The sequence below is a fragment of the Mustela putorius genome, unplaced genomic scaffold, assembly GCF_011764305.1.
Source record: "Mustela putorius furo isolate JIRA1106 unplaced genomic scaffold, ASM1176430v1.1 tig00000827_pilon_pilon_pilon, whole genome shotgun sequence".
NCBI lineage: Eukaryota > Metazoa > Chordata > Mammalia > Carnivora > Mustelidae > Mustela > Mustela putorius.
The window spans coordinates 5,064,649-5,078,977 of NW_025421489.1; the positions used below are offsets into that span (position 1 = coordinate 5,064,649).

Genomic DNA, 14,329 nt, shown 5'->3' on the forward strand with positions numbered 1-14,329 from the left:
CATTTGCATGGTTTTAATAAAGACAAGTTCCCACACAGGACTGCATATTTTACAAACCTAAGTATCAGTACTTTAAAAAGAAGTTAAAACAGGAGTAGAAATTCTGTAAAGCATTTTCAAATCACTAGGTTTAGTTTCTAAATTTATATGTAGATACAAATATACCAAAATATATGTATATATAAGCATTAAGGGATACTGGTCCTAGATGTACCTTCTGGAAACTTCGTGGCCACATATCAAAAAACCCACCCATCTGGTCTAGGTAGTTTTCATTCTCAAAGAAAACTGACGACATTTTATTTTCACCAAAATAAAAACCCAATGCCTAATTAAAAATTCAAAATGCCTGCCATCAGTTTTCGTTAAAATCATGTTTAAAGTCATACCAATATCCTTCCCCACAATAAAGAGTTATTCTGTGCTGCCTGGTCAAGCTAAGCGCGCCTCTGTAACGGGGCGAGAGGCCGCCCAGCCCCGCCGCCCCGCCGCCGCCCAGCCTGCGGATCCGCACATCGCCCAGCAGGGAGCAGTGTCCGCGCACCACAGCCCCCACGCCGGGCTCCTGAGAAACGATCGTCTGTAACCAGGCAGTTTCTGTCCTGCCTCATCACCTCAAATACAGTTTCAATTCCTTTTACAACTCGGGACTTCTCAACTGACAACACTGAGTAGTTCTGCCAGGGTGATGGACACTTTAAAAGTTCTACGTACACATATTAAAAAGTTGTATTTGTTTAACATGCCCTCAGGGCCTTCAAAAGACACAAGGGAGATGGTACAGACATATATGGTCATTTCCCAAGGATTTAACTTTTATCCCCTCCTCTTCAAGATGCTACACAGAAACCCTCAGTGTACCCAAATGAGATGCAATAAGATGAAGCTAAACCTGTCCTCCAGCTATCATGTTTAAAGGATTATCCTGGCATGAATTTCCTCACAATTAGCATTTTTCCGGCAAGGCACCATTCATAAAACAAAACAAAACACACAAAAAAACCCTAAAATACCAATTTACAGCACTTGTCTACTAACATAAATTTTTGTTTTGATACAATAAAGCAATAAAAGCCTATATCCCAAAATGATAAAAACTACGTATTTTTTCCCCCAAAAAACATATATCCTTTAACATGAGGCCACTTCCCCAGCTCACTGCCACTCAGAGTAACTTTGCTCTTTTTGGCATTTTTCAACCATCATCCTAATACTTAACATTGAAAAATACGAAATATGTACATAAAACACATAAATATGTATATAAAACAAAAAATATGTATATATATACACAAAATATATATAAATTTAGCAATTCTTATTCTTTTTCATCTAAATTAAAAAATTAAGAAGACGGTTAGCATACTTGACTATATGCGTTTTTATTTTTACTTTTTCAAAACTATTTCTGTGTGCACGGAGAAGTAGCAGAGGGAGAGGGAGAAAGAATCTCAAGCAGAATCACCACTGAGCGAGGAGTCTGACATAGGGCTTGCTTGACCTCTCAACCCTGACATCATGACCCTGAGGATCATGACCTAACCTGAAACCAAGAGCAGGACACTCAACCAAGTGAGCCACCCAGGCGCTCCTGACTAAATGCATTTTTTAAAATGAATTCTCCAAAGGTAATCAAGTTTTCTTCAATTAAGCTAAGAGAAGATATGACTCGTGTATTTTAGTAAAATTTAAAAATTGGTAAGAACAGGGGCAGGCGCCTGGGTGGCTATTGTTAGGCATCTGCCTTTGGCTCAGGTCTGATCCTGGGGTCCTGGGATCAAGCCCCACATTGGGCTCCATGTTCAGCGGGATTCCTGCTTATCCCTCTCACACTCCCCTGCTTGTGTTCCCTCTCTGTCTCTCTCTGTCAAATAAATAAATAAATAGGGGCGCTGGGTGGATCAGTGGGTTAAAGCCTCTGCCTTCGGCTCGGGTCGTGATCCCAGGGTCCTGGGATCGAGTCCCGCGTCAGGCTCTCTGCTCAGCGGGGAGCCTGCTTCCTCCTCTCTCTCTGCCTGCCTCTCTGCCTCCTTGTGATTCCTGTCTGTCAAATAAACAAATAAATCTTTAAAATAAATAAATCATTTTTTAAAAAAGTTTAAAAATTCATAAGAACAAAGTACCAATATTAAAATAATTCACAACAGTAAGAATAACCACTGAACAGATAAGTGCTTACTGTGAGCTAGGCAGTGCTCTTCACAGTTTTTATGCCCAAAAATATTATTTTTTAAAATATAATATTAAGTGGGTATTATGCCCATTTAATACCCCAAACAACACTGTGATATAGGTATATTATTATTCCCACTCTACAAATGGGAGATAACTTACACATTAGGAAACCTGCCCAAGATCCTAGCGTTAGTAACAGGTAAATATAAGACCAGTGGTAAAATTGTAGAATCTGTTCTATTAAAACACTACAGTACACTTTCTTGCCATATTATATAAAACACATCTCATAATTCCTCATCAACTACTACTGATGAAATGTGACAGCTCCATCTATCCATCTGTCTGTCCATCCATCTTTTAAAAACATGAAAAGAATACTTACTGTCACTGGGAGTACCCTGTTCTAATAAAAACTGCTGTCCTTCACTCCACTGCCTCTCCAAAAGCTGTTCTATGCTGGCTGCTACTGGAGGCAGATTTTCCAAACTGCTGTTGACTGGTTGATCATAGCGAATTTGTAAGCTGCTTACAGGAGATCTGTTGAAAATATTAATTCTCAGTTTAAACAGAAAGAGAGTGCGTTCACATTTCTCACCTTATGCTGACCCTTTCCCTGTAAAAAGTCTTTAAACTCCAGGCTGCCTACACTGAAGAATGATAAAACCATAATCCACCCTAAAATTGAGTAATTACCATTCTTCCTCCCCAAATTATAAAATCCGGGGAATAGCCAGCTATTCTCGGTAATTAAAAACCATTAGAAAATAAAAACAACCCCTCAGTAATCTCTGAAACAGGCTGTAAAAGAACCTGATATAGCTTTAGATAAAAGGGGGAAAGACAGTATTAGAAAACGTGAAAATAAATAGCCAGAAGAAAGGAGTTCCACCATTCTGCTTTAATACACAAAATACCAAGAGTAACACTGTGCAATTATAATAATGTAGAAGGCATTTTATTTTATATCCAACAGAATCTCAAATATTAGTAAAAAGAAATTTTTAATAATATTGAAAAATTATAAAGTTATAAAGTCAAAAATACAGATTTTTCTAGTACTGACAGGATTAAGGAACATTAGCAAGATTAAAGTAATTTTTATTTGAACCCTCTATACAAATTTTTCTAAAATGCCTTGGATCTGTACTTCAAGTGGTAATAACTTAAGTCTTCCAAAACAAGTATTACTTATATTAAGATGAACGTGTAATGTTCTCTCATCCTTTTTTTGCTTTAAATTCGTAAATGTGGCCATTTCTGCTCTCCAGCCTCCATGCTAACACAGTACATTAGTAAAGGGCTTTAGGCTTTCCAGTGTGTTTCCACATAATTATCTCATATGATCTTTGTAACAGCCTCATGAGAAGTCAAAACCTGGTTATTGGTTCCATTTCCATATGAGGAAAACAGGATGGGGTTTTAGTGACTTGTGCAAAGATACACTGCTGGGTAGAGCAGGACGCAGCTCGGGTGTTCTAACAGCTCGCTAGTGTTCTGCCACTGCCTCAGTGTGCTTCTCTACTAAATCTCCTTCAACAACAAGTTAAACAAATGAGGTTTTTTCATTCCTCAAGTAAACATCACGTGCCCCATACAGTTGACCATCCCTCTCCAAATAGTACATTATACCAAGATAATTTAGGTTATTACCTTTCAGGCTGGTTTTTAAAGGGTAATATAAAGTTGGAAATATATGCTAAAAATAATTTGGTAAAATTTATTGCTTTAAAATGTTTTATCCATTTACCTAATGAAAAACTAAGAACTATGCGAAGCAAAATAACACTGAGGGATCTTGCAAAATTTCTGGGTGGCTTCTATGATATTTTAAGTTTAAGAGGGGAATACAGAAATGCTTCCTCCACTAAACATATGAGCAAAAGCCCATTAGTTTTCTTCTGTGAAAAGAAGAATAAAATAGTACAGAAATAATCATAGCATAAAATTATAGATTAGTCAGTTGATGTTAATCAGTGTGTACTTCAGATTCCGAGTTGGAAAAGAAGGAATATTTCATTTCCTCCAGAAATCAATTAGGAAAAATACTACTACTTTTAGGTCACCCAGGAATTTTACAGGAAAAGACACTACTGGATGTACCACTAGAAAATACCAAAATTAGAGGTTACTGAACCAATCTAATGATAAAGATGTTCCTTAAGACATTACCAATATATGAGCAACATAACAACAGATATTAATGGTATCCTTACATAAAAATCTTAATATTTAACAGACTTTTTGAGTTCCCACAGTTGAAAAATGCTCATTTCTCACAGCGGAAAAAAGACTCTAGAATGGGCTTTTACCTCCTGTTCTCCATTCACCTAGTCTAACCATGTTTGAGGCAGAGTTTACAAAATTAAAGAGCAGAGAGAAAACAAACTAGAAGAAGGTATATAAGTTGAAATTAGAAGACAATTAATAAAAAGAGAGTCACCACCAAAAGTTCCATTGTTTTCTAAAAACTGATACAATATTCCCTTCTGCCATACTCCCCACTGAGAACAGAAGATGTGGGGCACTTAGACTGTGCTCAGAGAAATTCAACCCTTCCCATAGAACTCTGGTAAGAATTCTGCTAACAGAATAACCTTACATACATTACGTAAGATACCTAAATTCTACCATAATAGTATTTACGGCCATTTCACAGAACAATGCAACAATCTATTATACTTAGATTCAAACAATTTTAGGAACTAGAGAGCTTTTTTTTCAAAAGTTTTTTTTCTTAGTAAACTCCACACCTAATTGGGACTCAAACTTACGACCCCAACATCAAGAGCTGAATGCTCTTCTGACTAAGCCAACCAGGTACCCCAAGAACAGAGGGATTTTTACAAACGAGCCCCAAGAACTAGGAACTAGAGATCAAAGGGTTAAGTGCATTGCCCACAACAGAGCTAAAACTGGAACCCAAAGTTGAAAGTCTTGAGTATTGCACCTTTAAGAGGTTTAATGACTACTTCATGACCAAAAAAGAATTAGCCAAATTAACGTAGTTAATATTACCAGCAACTAAATATACAAATGATAAAAGCAAGAGAGTTGAAACTCATTGGAAATCTAAGAAAAGGGATGTCTTCTGAAAAGCTTAGAAATCTAACCATGTATTTAATATTCAAATTAATTTAGAATCATTTTTCTTGACAGTCCAGACATGCTTCTTATCTACAGAATGCTTTTACAGCCTCACAAATGTACGCTCTCTGATACCAGATAAAGAAGTTCCCAAATCTCAAAATGTTTCCTTTGCCTATACTGGGCAGAGTAAATAATGCTTACCGTGGTGAGAGACTTCCTCGGGGTGAGCTTCCTCTGCCAACAAGGCTGCGGCTATTGTCTCCAAGATCTTGATCTGCAGTGTAAATATTTCATAGCTGATAAAGTGACTCTCGCTAGATAAGAGGTTTTAAGCTCTTGCCCTGATTTTTCCTAAAACATACATAAAACCTTTACCACTATCTTTGCAGTTACTACGAAAGTAGAAGATCTAGTATGTTGCTAGTTCAGAACTGCTGAACTGTGGCATGTAAGGCGTTGTCTCTACACGTTTTTGTGGGTGTAGAAGGCCATGGATTATGTTCCGTTCTTTCATTCCTTTCAATTTTACAGCACAGAAGCGTGGTATGCATTTGCAGTACCCTCCCCTCAGCCACTTTTAATTTCTACGGTTAAAGTAATGAATCACAGCTGTGGACAGCTAATCTGTATGCTTATCACAGCAAATCCTTATGCTTTGTATTTTTTAACACTTTGCATCCCAAGACAAGTCATAAAATAATGTATTACACAGAGCCACACGCCGTAACTAAAATTACATATATTATATGGACCCTCACACCAAGAATAAAACTGAACACCAAAAATTTAAGTTGATAAAAACAAGTAGGAATAGTCTGTACTTAAAAAGGAAAAAAATAATTTCTTCAAAATAATTCTCAGGTAACACCGAATTATCTCTGCTTGAAAAGTAACTTGTATTTCTCCTACAGTCTGTTCCTTCTAAAATCACCCTATCTGGCCTCTTTCAAGGTTGTCCTCCCCTTATTCTGAGGAAGGTAACCTCTGACCCTTAAAGGGTAAAGACATGACTGATCCATTCTTGGTGAACTGCTAAACCCATTCCCTTCCCCCAAACAGGCATGACTACTTGGACATGTCAACAAATCCTTAAGGATGGAATGAAACAAAGCAAATCCAGTGGCTCATTAAAACAGTACAAGAGGCAAATGCTACAAAATGTCAACTGGTAAAAATTCACAGGATTACTAAACACTGTAGAAATTCTCTAACAGGATTTTTTTTAACCAAGTTTGTGTAATGCAATTTCATGAATTATGCAAATAAAGGTTTAGGCTATTCACAGAAAAGCCTAGTGTTATGTTACTTTCATTGCACAGAACTGAGAACTGAACACATCAATCACAAAAGTCACAGGAGACATTGTTGCATTCCTGCCTGCTGATGGCTCTGCTTAAACATTTACATTTCAGACAGTAAAAAAGCACATCACTGTTTTGCAGCACAGCACACTATTTACTTCCAACTGTGGTGGGGGGCAGTGGGGGACCGGGTGCAGCACAATCCTGTATTTACCACACCTTTAGACTTTTCAAATAAAATGAGCCAATGGTGGGGGTGAAGGGAAATTATATTGGGGGAGAATTTAGAAATTTTTGAAAACCTACCTGTTTGATTGTTTTCAGACTGAACTATAAGAGCTGCCATTGATGAACTTGGATTTAATCTACTGCCATACATATGAGATGGTGCCTGACTAAGAGAAGATCCAGACAGTGTATTGGCCTAAATGAAAAGAATTACAAAGATAAATGAATTGTATTTGAAAATATCTTCATATTTTTCCTCTAATAGACCTAGTAACTATTTTTTCCAACCTAAGAATGTAAGCAAACATTCCTAACTTTCTGAAGAGCAGATTTCATTCTTGTTTTATCACTCCAACATTTCAATTTTTGAAGTCACATAATTCTAGATTAAAAGCATAAAGACTGGCACAAGGTTATTCTTGCTTTAATTTCAAAGTATCTAGTCACTAACAAAACTCAGTGGCATGGTTACCATGTGACCATATGACTAATTATTTAATCTTATTAAACCATTTACAAAATATGGGCAGGTAGACAACAGATGTCTAACAGTCTCTTACATCACAGGCTGGCGAAGGAGGTCAAAAGGTCCAATTTCTATTTTTAGTATTTTAACTACAAAGAGCATTATTTCCATTGCTTAACTCTGTCATTAGTAAAACCTGCACACTATTCTGTTACTTCCTATTTTGATAGACTTGGAAGCCTGCTGCTTTTTCTGTTTTGTTTTGTTTTTATTTTAAAAGAAAGCAAACAGGCATCACAAGTATGTTTTCTATACAATGCAGAGCTCAACGAATCACAGCTTTGCCCTGACCCCATATAAGGCACTGTCTTTTTGGCAGGAAGCCAGCTCCACTAACTGGAGAGCTGGTCCAAAGTTTGTAATTCATTCATGTTGCTAACCACAATTCTGAAGGCCTCTACTGGGACTTGTGCCAAACAAGTGAAAATGAACCCTTAAACAGATGAAGCTAAGGAGGCTGGCCAAAGTCTTGCGTAATCCAATGTAATAAAAATGCCTTCTTTGATGTGAATACTTTCTCCCACTTTCTAAGAATATTATAACCTTAAAATGTGGCATTTTGGGAGCAAAATCTCTTGTACACAAAATACTGTTTCTCAAAGAAAGTTATTATTAGCCTGAAATACTTTTCAGATTTAACAGAACCACAAATTTTTAAAGTAGACTTCGTATTCTTTTTCATGAATGAAATCAAACTTAAGTTTTATAAAAACGGAATCACTGTACAGTTATTTCAGAACAGAACTGTGGAAAATAATTTGCAAGGACTGAAGCACTTCTTATATAAAGAAGCTGAATAACAGCAAAACAAAAGACAGGGAACACTCCAACCTGTACAACTGCACACAGGAGACCAAGACAACGCAGTGCCTATAATGAGCAAAATAATACAGAAAATAAACTGTGTTTCTGGAAAGACTCAGACACTGACATTATACTTACTGGGCATGAAAACTGGACTTTACAATTCACAGAAATAGTCTGTGATGCAGAATCCTGCCCTTGTTTTCCATTGTTTGAAAGGGTGTATTTTCTAGTTCATTCTTTCATGTCTAAGTTTAATTGGTCAGTTTTTGGTTTCATTTTTCCTCTTATTAAAGATGTGTATAGAAACTCAATAAGTTATTACTATAAAGTCTTGTTTAACTATCAATTAGCCCTCAGTAAAAGGTAAGGCACAATTTTAAACTCAAGATCACACTAGACATTTACCATGTATACAGTATAGCACACTAAAAAAGCATAGCATACTAAATTCATAAATGGAAATATACTTGAGATTTTTTTACATCTCCAGAAGTCAACTACCTGGAAATTTTGGCTACTCATTAAATAACCTAGGGTAAGAAAAATCACCAAACAGACAAACAGAAAGACCAGATGTTACCAGTCCCATGTGTAAACATCTCAGGTACCATGTACTTAAAAATATCCTTCTCAGAGCCAATTTGCTCTTACTCTAGATATAATTCTACAAAGATCAAGTAAGCATATAAAGATTGGAAGCAGAAAATTAATTAGAAAGGGGAAGAAAAGTCAGCTCTTGAGACATTTGTTGGCAACAGGAATCAACGTCTAACAATATGAGAGAGAAAAATACGGCCAAGAGTGAGAGCATATTCCAGAGTGCTGCTGAGGTGGTGCTCAAAGAACATGGAACGCTAAATGCCTTAGCATTTGTACCTTAGCCTTCTGACTCTCCTTTTTCATGCAGTCATCTATAATAGTTGAAACATAACTAATATTACACCAGTTGGACCACTTTTTTAGTTCCAATTATCAGTTTTATGAGCTGTCTTAGTCTCTTGATAAGAATCAAAAGATCCTACTCCTACTTTTTTCCTGAATAACACTTTTTCAGGAAGGGCTGTTTCTGCAAGGGCTTTATATTTATCCTTATTAGCTTCACATTTTTTGATGTAGTCTTTAAATTATCTTAGTTACTCTATTGTAAATTAGCCCACCATACTAAAAGATCAAAATGTGAAGCAGTACTACATAATAACCGATTTGCATAATGACTATCATCAAGAAGAAGATAAATCATCTTTAGCGTATTTCCAAAAAAACCGAAAGTCTGTATTTTATAAAGGTGCCAGGCAAAAATAAAATTAATAATAAAATAAAAACCTAAAATGGGAATACAGTCTTCATTATCCTAAATGGCCAATTACTCAAATTCCTGAATGAGTTAAAAATTATCTGGTAGTTTGTTTTTTAGAAATTATTGCATTTATTGAAACCAGAAACTTTGGAAAGAGGTTAAAAGTTATTAATTTTATCAGGTAGCATTTCATGGTGTAGTAAAACATTTAAAGCATTCTACATTAAAACTCAAGTCATTAACATCACTTTAACCGGTAACATGAGTTACTAAAGAATCCACAAATGTCTGACACTGCTTAGCCAATACTTCTGAAATGATGTTTATAATGTTTAATGTTGGGAGCCCATGATAACTCCGTTGTCACCTCAGGGCCACGACACCCCCATCAGTTCAGTGAAAAATTTACTGCAATGAAGAAGAGTACAGGAGAATGGGGTGGGGAGGGTGACTTACTGAGGAAAGCGTTAAGTGAAAGCACTAAGATTCTAGGGGATAGAAGGAATTCCATGTGAATCTAAAGAAACACTGGTTAAGAAGCATAGAGGTCACTGAAGGCTCTCATTGTAAGAGAAATCTGGAATAAAGGAAACAATATATACACATACTTCTTCCACAGCATACTTTGGAAATAAATTTTTAAAAGTGCACTGAAAGTCAATGACTAATACACCATAAGTAGGCTTCAGAAGACCTGGTATAAAAGATTCATTTTGCAGAGAAGTACCCACGTTAGGACGTTTTAATTTTATCTTGCCCAGGTAAGGAGAATGGCTACTAAGGGGGGCAGAGATCCTCCTTGAATCTCCTGGCACTATTAAGGAGATGAGTTGTTAACTCTGGGGAGACCGAGTGAAGGATATCCAGGATATATGTGAACACTACTACTTCTCCAACTTTTCTATATACGTCTATAATTTAAAGTAAGAACTTAAAACAACGAAAAAAAAGATTATGGGGCATCTAGGCAGCTCATTTGGTTAAGCATGTGACGTCAGCTCAGATCATGATCTCAGGGTCCTGGGATTGAGCCCCAAGTCAGGCTTCTAGCTCAGCGGGGAATCTGCTTCTCCCTCTGTCTTCCCCTGCTTATACTTTCTCAAATAAATAAAAATAAAATCTTAAAAACAAACTTGTTTCTTAATTGCATCCCACTAAAATTATATCATCTACTCAACACGTGAAAACAGGTGTTAGGCTGGATAAAGATAAAAATATTTAATAAATATTTTAAGTTCATATTGCCGTAATAAACTTCGGCTTTAACTTCCAATATGTATCTTAGATGTTTTTGTTCCCTTCTTAAGATTAATAATTGAAAGAAACCACTTCCATTCAAAATGTTAAAAACAGGGGCACCTGGGTGGCTCAGTGGGTTAAAGCCTCTGCCTTCTGCTCAGGTCTATGATCCCAGGGTCCTGGGATTCAGCCCGGCATCAGGCTCTCCAGGCTCTCCGCTCAGCAGGGAGCCTGCTTTCCCCCCTACCTCTCTGCCTACTTGTGATCTCTGTCTGTCAAATAAATAAATAAAATCTTAAAAAAAAAAAAAAAGTTAAAAACAACACTTATTCTAATACTTCAGTAAAAGAGAACTATAATTATTTTACAAGATGGACCCAAAAGCAAGTAGATTAAGAATAAATTGAATAATTATTGAGGTAAATTTAAGCCACTTTGGGAGAAAAAAATGTTTAGGTGCCTGAGTCAAACAACCCTAAGCAAATTCAGAATAAATTATTATGCTAAAACACAATATATTTAAATTCAAAGCAAATCAAAGAAATGTAGTGTTTCCTAAGTAGATTCACAGACCATATTAAAATACTAGCAAGATTAAAATGACATTTCAGCTTTAAATTTCCCATTGATAATAGTTCATTCCTATATTCCAAATGTCTGCTTATGACCATACAAGCTTTTTTATTATTATCTTTGTATTATTTATTTGACACAGAGAGAGAGAGCACAAGTAGGCAGAGAGGCAGGCAGAGGGAGGAGGAAGCAGGCTCCCTACTGAGCAGAGAAGAGAGCCAGATGCGGGGCTTGATCCCAGGACCCTGAAACCATGACCTGAGCTGAAGGCAGAGGCTTATCCCACTGAGCCACCCAGGCGCCCCCATAGAGTTTTTAAAAGAACTCTAGTTGTAGAGTAACTCTGCCAAATTCCTAGGCATTTGGCCCCAGTTAGTTGTGGAGAGGAAAAGTTAGGCTAAAGCCAACTGAGTTGAGTATCAGACTTAAAAGTGGACATTTTCATTTAGGGTTTTTTCCCTTCCTAATGTTGGTAAAGAAAGAATAGTAAAGAATAAACAAAAATTAAGTTTGAGAGAAAAGAACCTATAAAAACTTCACCTCTGTAAAGTATCACAAATACATCATCTAGAGGTAGATATGAAACTTCATACCTACCTTCATACAGGAAGGGTTATAGCAAGCATTTTTTTTTTTCTTAAAGATTTAATTTACTTGACAGAGAGCAAGAGATCACAACTAGGCAGAGAGGCAGGCAGAGAGAGAGGGGGAAGCAAGTTCACTGATGAGCAGAGAGCCCGATTCAGGGCTTGATGTGGGAGGCTTGATCCCAGGACACTAAGATCATGATGCTCGCTGAAGGCAGACACTTAACCGACTGAGCCACCCAGGCGTCCTTATAGCAAGCATTTTTTTTTTTTTAAGATTTTATTTATTTATTTGACAGAGATCACAAGTAGGCAGAGAGGCAGGCAGAGAAAGGGGGAAGCAGGCTCCCTGCTGAGTAGAGAGCCCAATGCAGGGCTCGATCCCTGGATCCTGGGATCATGACCTGAGCCGAAGGCAGGGGCAACCCACTGTGCCACCCAGGCGCCCCTCGCAAGCATTTTTTAAATGCACAGTTAACCGGTCAATAAACACTGAAGTCAATCAAACTCTAAAACACAGGAGAGGTGGGGCGCCTGGGTGGCTCAGTGGGTTAAGGCTCTGCCTGCTTGTGATCTCTGTCTGTCAAATAAGTAAATAAAATCTTAAAAAAAAAAAATTAAAAAAAAAAAAAACACAGGAGAGGTACTTCAGGCATTCCAATCCTGACTAATGACTTAAAAATACATTCTTCCAAAATCTTGTCAGACTCACTAAACCAAGTATTACTTTAAAAAAATTTTAGTTTCAGGGGCACCTGAATGGTTCAGTGGGTTAAAGCCTCTGCCTTCAGCTCAGGTCATGATTCCAGGGTCCTGGGATCGAGCCCCCTATCAGGCTCTCTGATCAACAGAAAGCTTGCTTCCCTTCCTCTCTGCCTTTCTGCCTACTCGTGATTTCTGTCTGTCAAATAAATAAATAAAATCTTTAAAAAAAAATTTCAGTTTCATATACATTCTTAGAAGAGAAAACTTTTCATCATAACTATAGCTGCCATAAATCAACCTTTCTCACCTTGGGCAAGGTGCTAGCCCTCTCTGTCTTCAATTTCCATGGGTAAAAATGGAACTAATAATAGCACCTATCTCATAAAAATATCATAAGAATTAACTGAGCTAGTATATATGGCTTATAAAGAATTCTTTCTACATGGTAAGCATTCATATTTTAGCTTATTTTAAAAATTATTTTCATATGCTATTATGACTTCCATATTTTCCATCAACCTTATTAGAGAATATCATCTATTGATTATATTAACAAAGCTATATTTCAAAGATTAAAACCTACTTCCTTAAGAAAAACTAGATAGTATAAATGTCTCATTATGCAATGATATTTTAATCTATGTATTCTATAACAACATAGCAATATTAAAATATAATGTAGGGATTCAAATATTTTAATGATAATTTATATATTTTTTCAAATTGCAAGTACAACTGGACTAGAAAAGTTTCCAGGAAAAATTAGAGAACAATGGAAAGTTTCATATATTCTCCAACTCAATTCAAACTTTGCATTATGAAACATATTCTGATAACAGACCCCATTTCTGTGTCAGCTCCCACCAGTAAGGCTTTAATACTCAGCGTGTGATGAGAGATGAAACCAAGTGTGAACAACTTTCAGGTCCCATGAGTAGGCTGACTGTTAAAGCTGTCAGGTTCAATTGCATCATTCCACATTATTCAATGCCCCAAACTGCTCCCTAATTGTTAGGAGCTTAACGTATTCAAAACCATTGTTTAGGCTAATGCTGAAATGCTTCACAATTGAGTTTCTATAAAGTAGTGGGAGGGATTAAATTGTTGTTAAACCATCACTGAACACTCATGATTGGACAACAGGACTGTATAGAATAACCAACCAATTCTAAGCAGGTTTCCTAATTGGTTAATACCTAATCAATATATCACCCATCTTTTGCAGAAAAAATTAAGGCCCCAGGGCCAAATCAGCTATTGAAATAACTTAAGAACTAGAAAGACCTCAGGCAAAAGCTGAGCCTAAAATGGCTAAAATTCACATATCTATGTTAACATGGAATTATATATTTAACAGAAAATTTTTTAATACTATTTTTAGTAAGCAAAGTGCTTCTGTACAATTTATCTCATTGGTAAACAGGCTGTTTCTGTAACAGCTAAAACTGAGTCCTATAATAACTTCAACATCAGTATAATAACTATTAAACCCAAAGTACTTTATGGTCTACAAAGTACTTACTCTCATTTAAACTTTGTAACATAGTGGTCTTCATAGCAGGTAGGACAGGTATTTGAAGTATTTGGTTTTACACACGAAAAACACTGACACCCACAAATTGAAAAGACCTGCCTACAGTCACAGTAGTAAGCAGCAAAGCTCCTGGGAAACAAGATTTCTGACTCAAATTTCTATTTAGCATTGTGTCACACAAATGGACACAGTAAAATTCCTGACAATGTTTTTCAAAGAGAAGGACATCATTGGGATATTCATTTTTATGGTAATGATTAGTAGACC

General features: G+C 36.5%; 1 protein-coding gene across 15 annotated transcripts in view; it reads right to left on the minus strand.

Moving 5' to 3' along the window:
- The window catches only part of MLLT10 (MLLT10 histone lysine methyltransferase DOT1L cofactor), a 245,785-nt gene that overhangs the window by 11,994 nt on the left and 219,462 nt on the right, over nucleotides 1-14,329 (minus strand). For all 15 annotated transcript variants that reach the window (XM_045084991.1, XM_045084990.1, XM_045084989.1 and 12 more), the window contains 3 exons: nucleotides 6,873-6,990; nucleotides 5,467-5,539; nucleotides 2,561-2,715 (listed from right to left, as the gene is read on the minus strand). In XM_045084991.1, coding sequence (XP_044940926.1) covers nucleotides 2,561-2,715; nucleotides 5,467-5,539; nucleotides 6,873-6,990 — 346 coding nt within the window. The remainder of the gene's footprint in view (nucleotides 1-2,560; nucleotides 2,716-5,466; nucleotides 5,540-6,872; nucleotides 6,991-14,329) is intronic.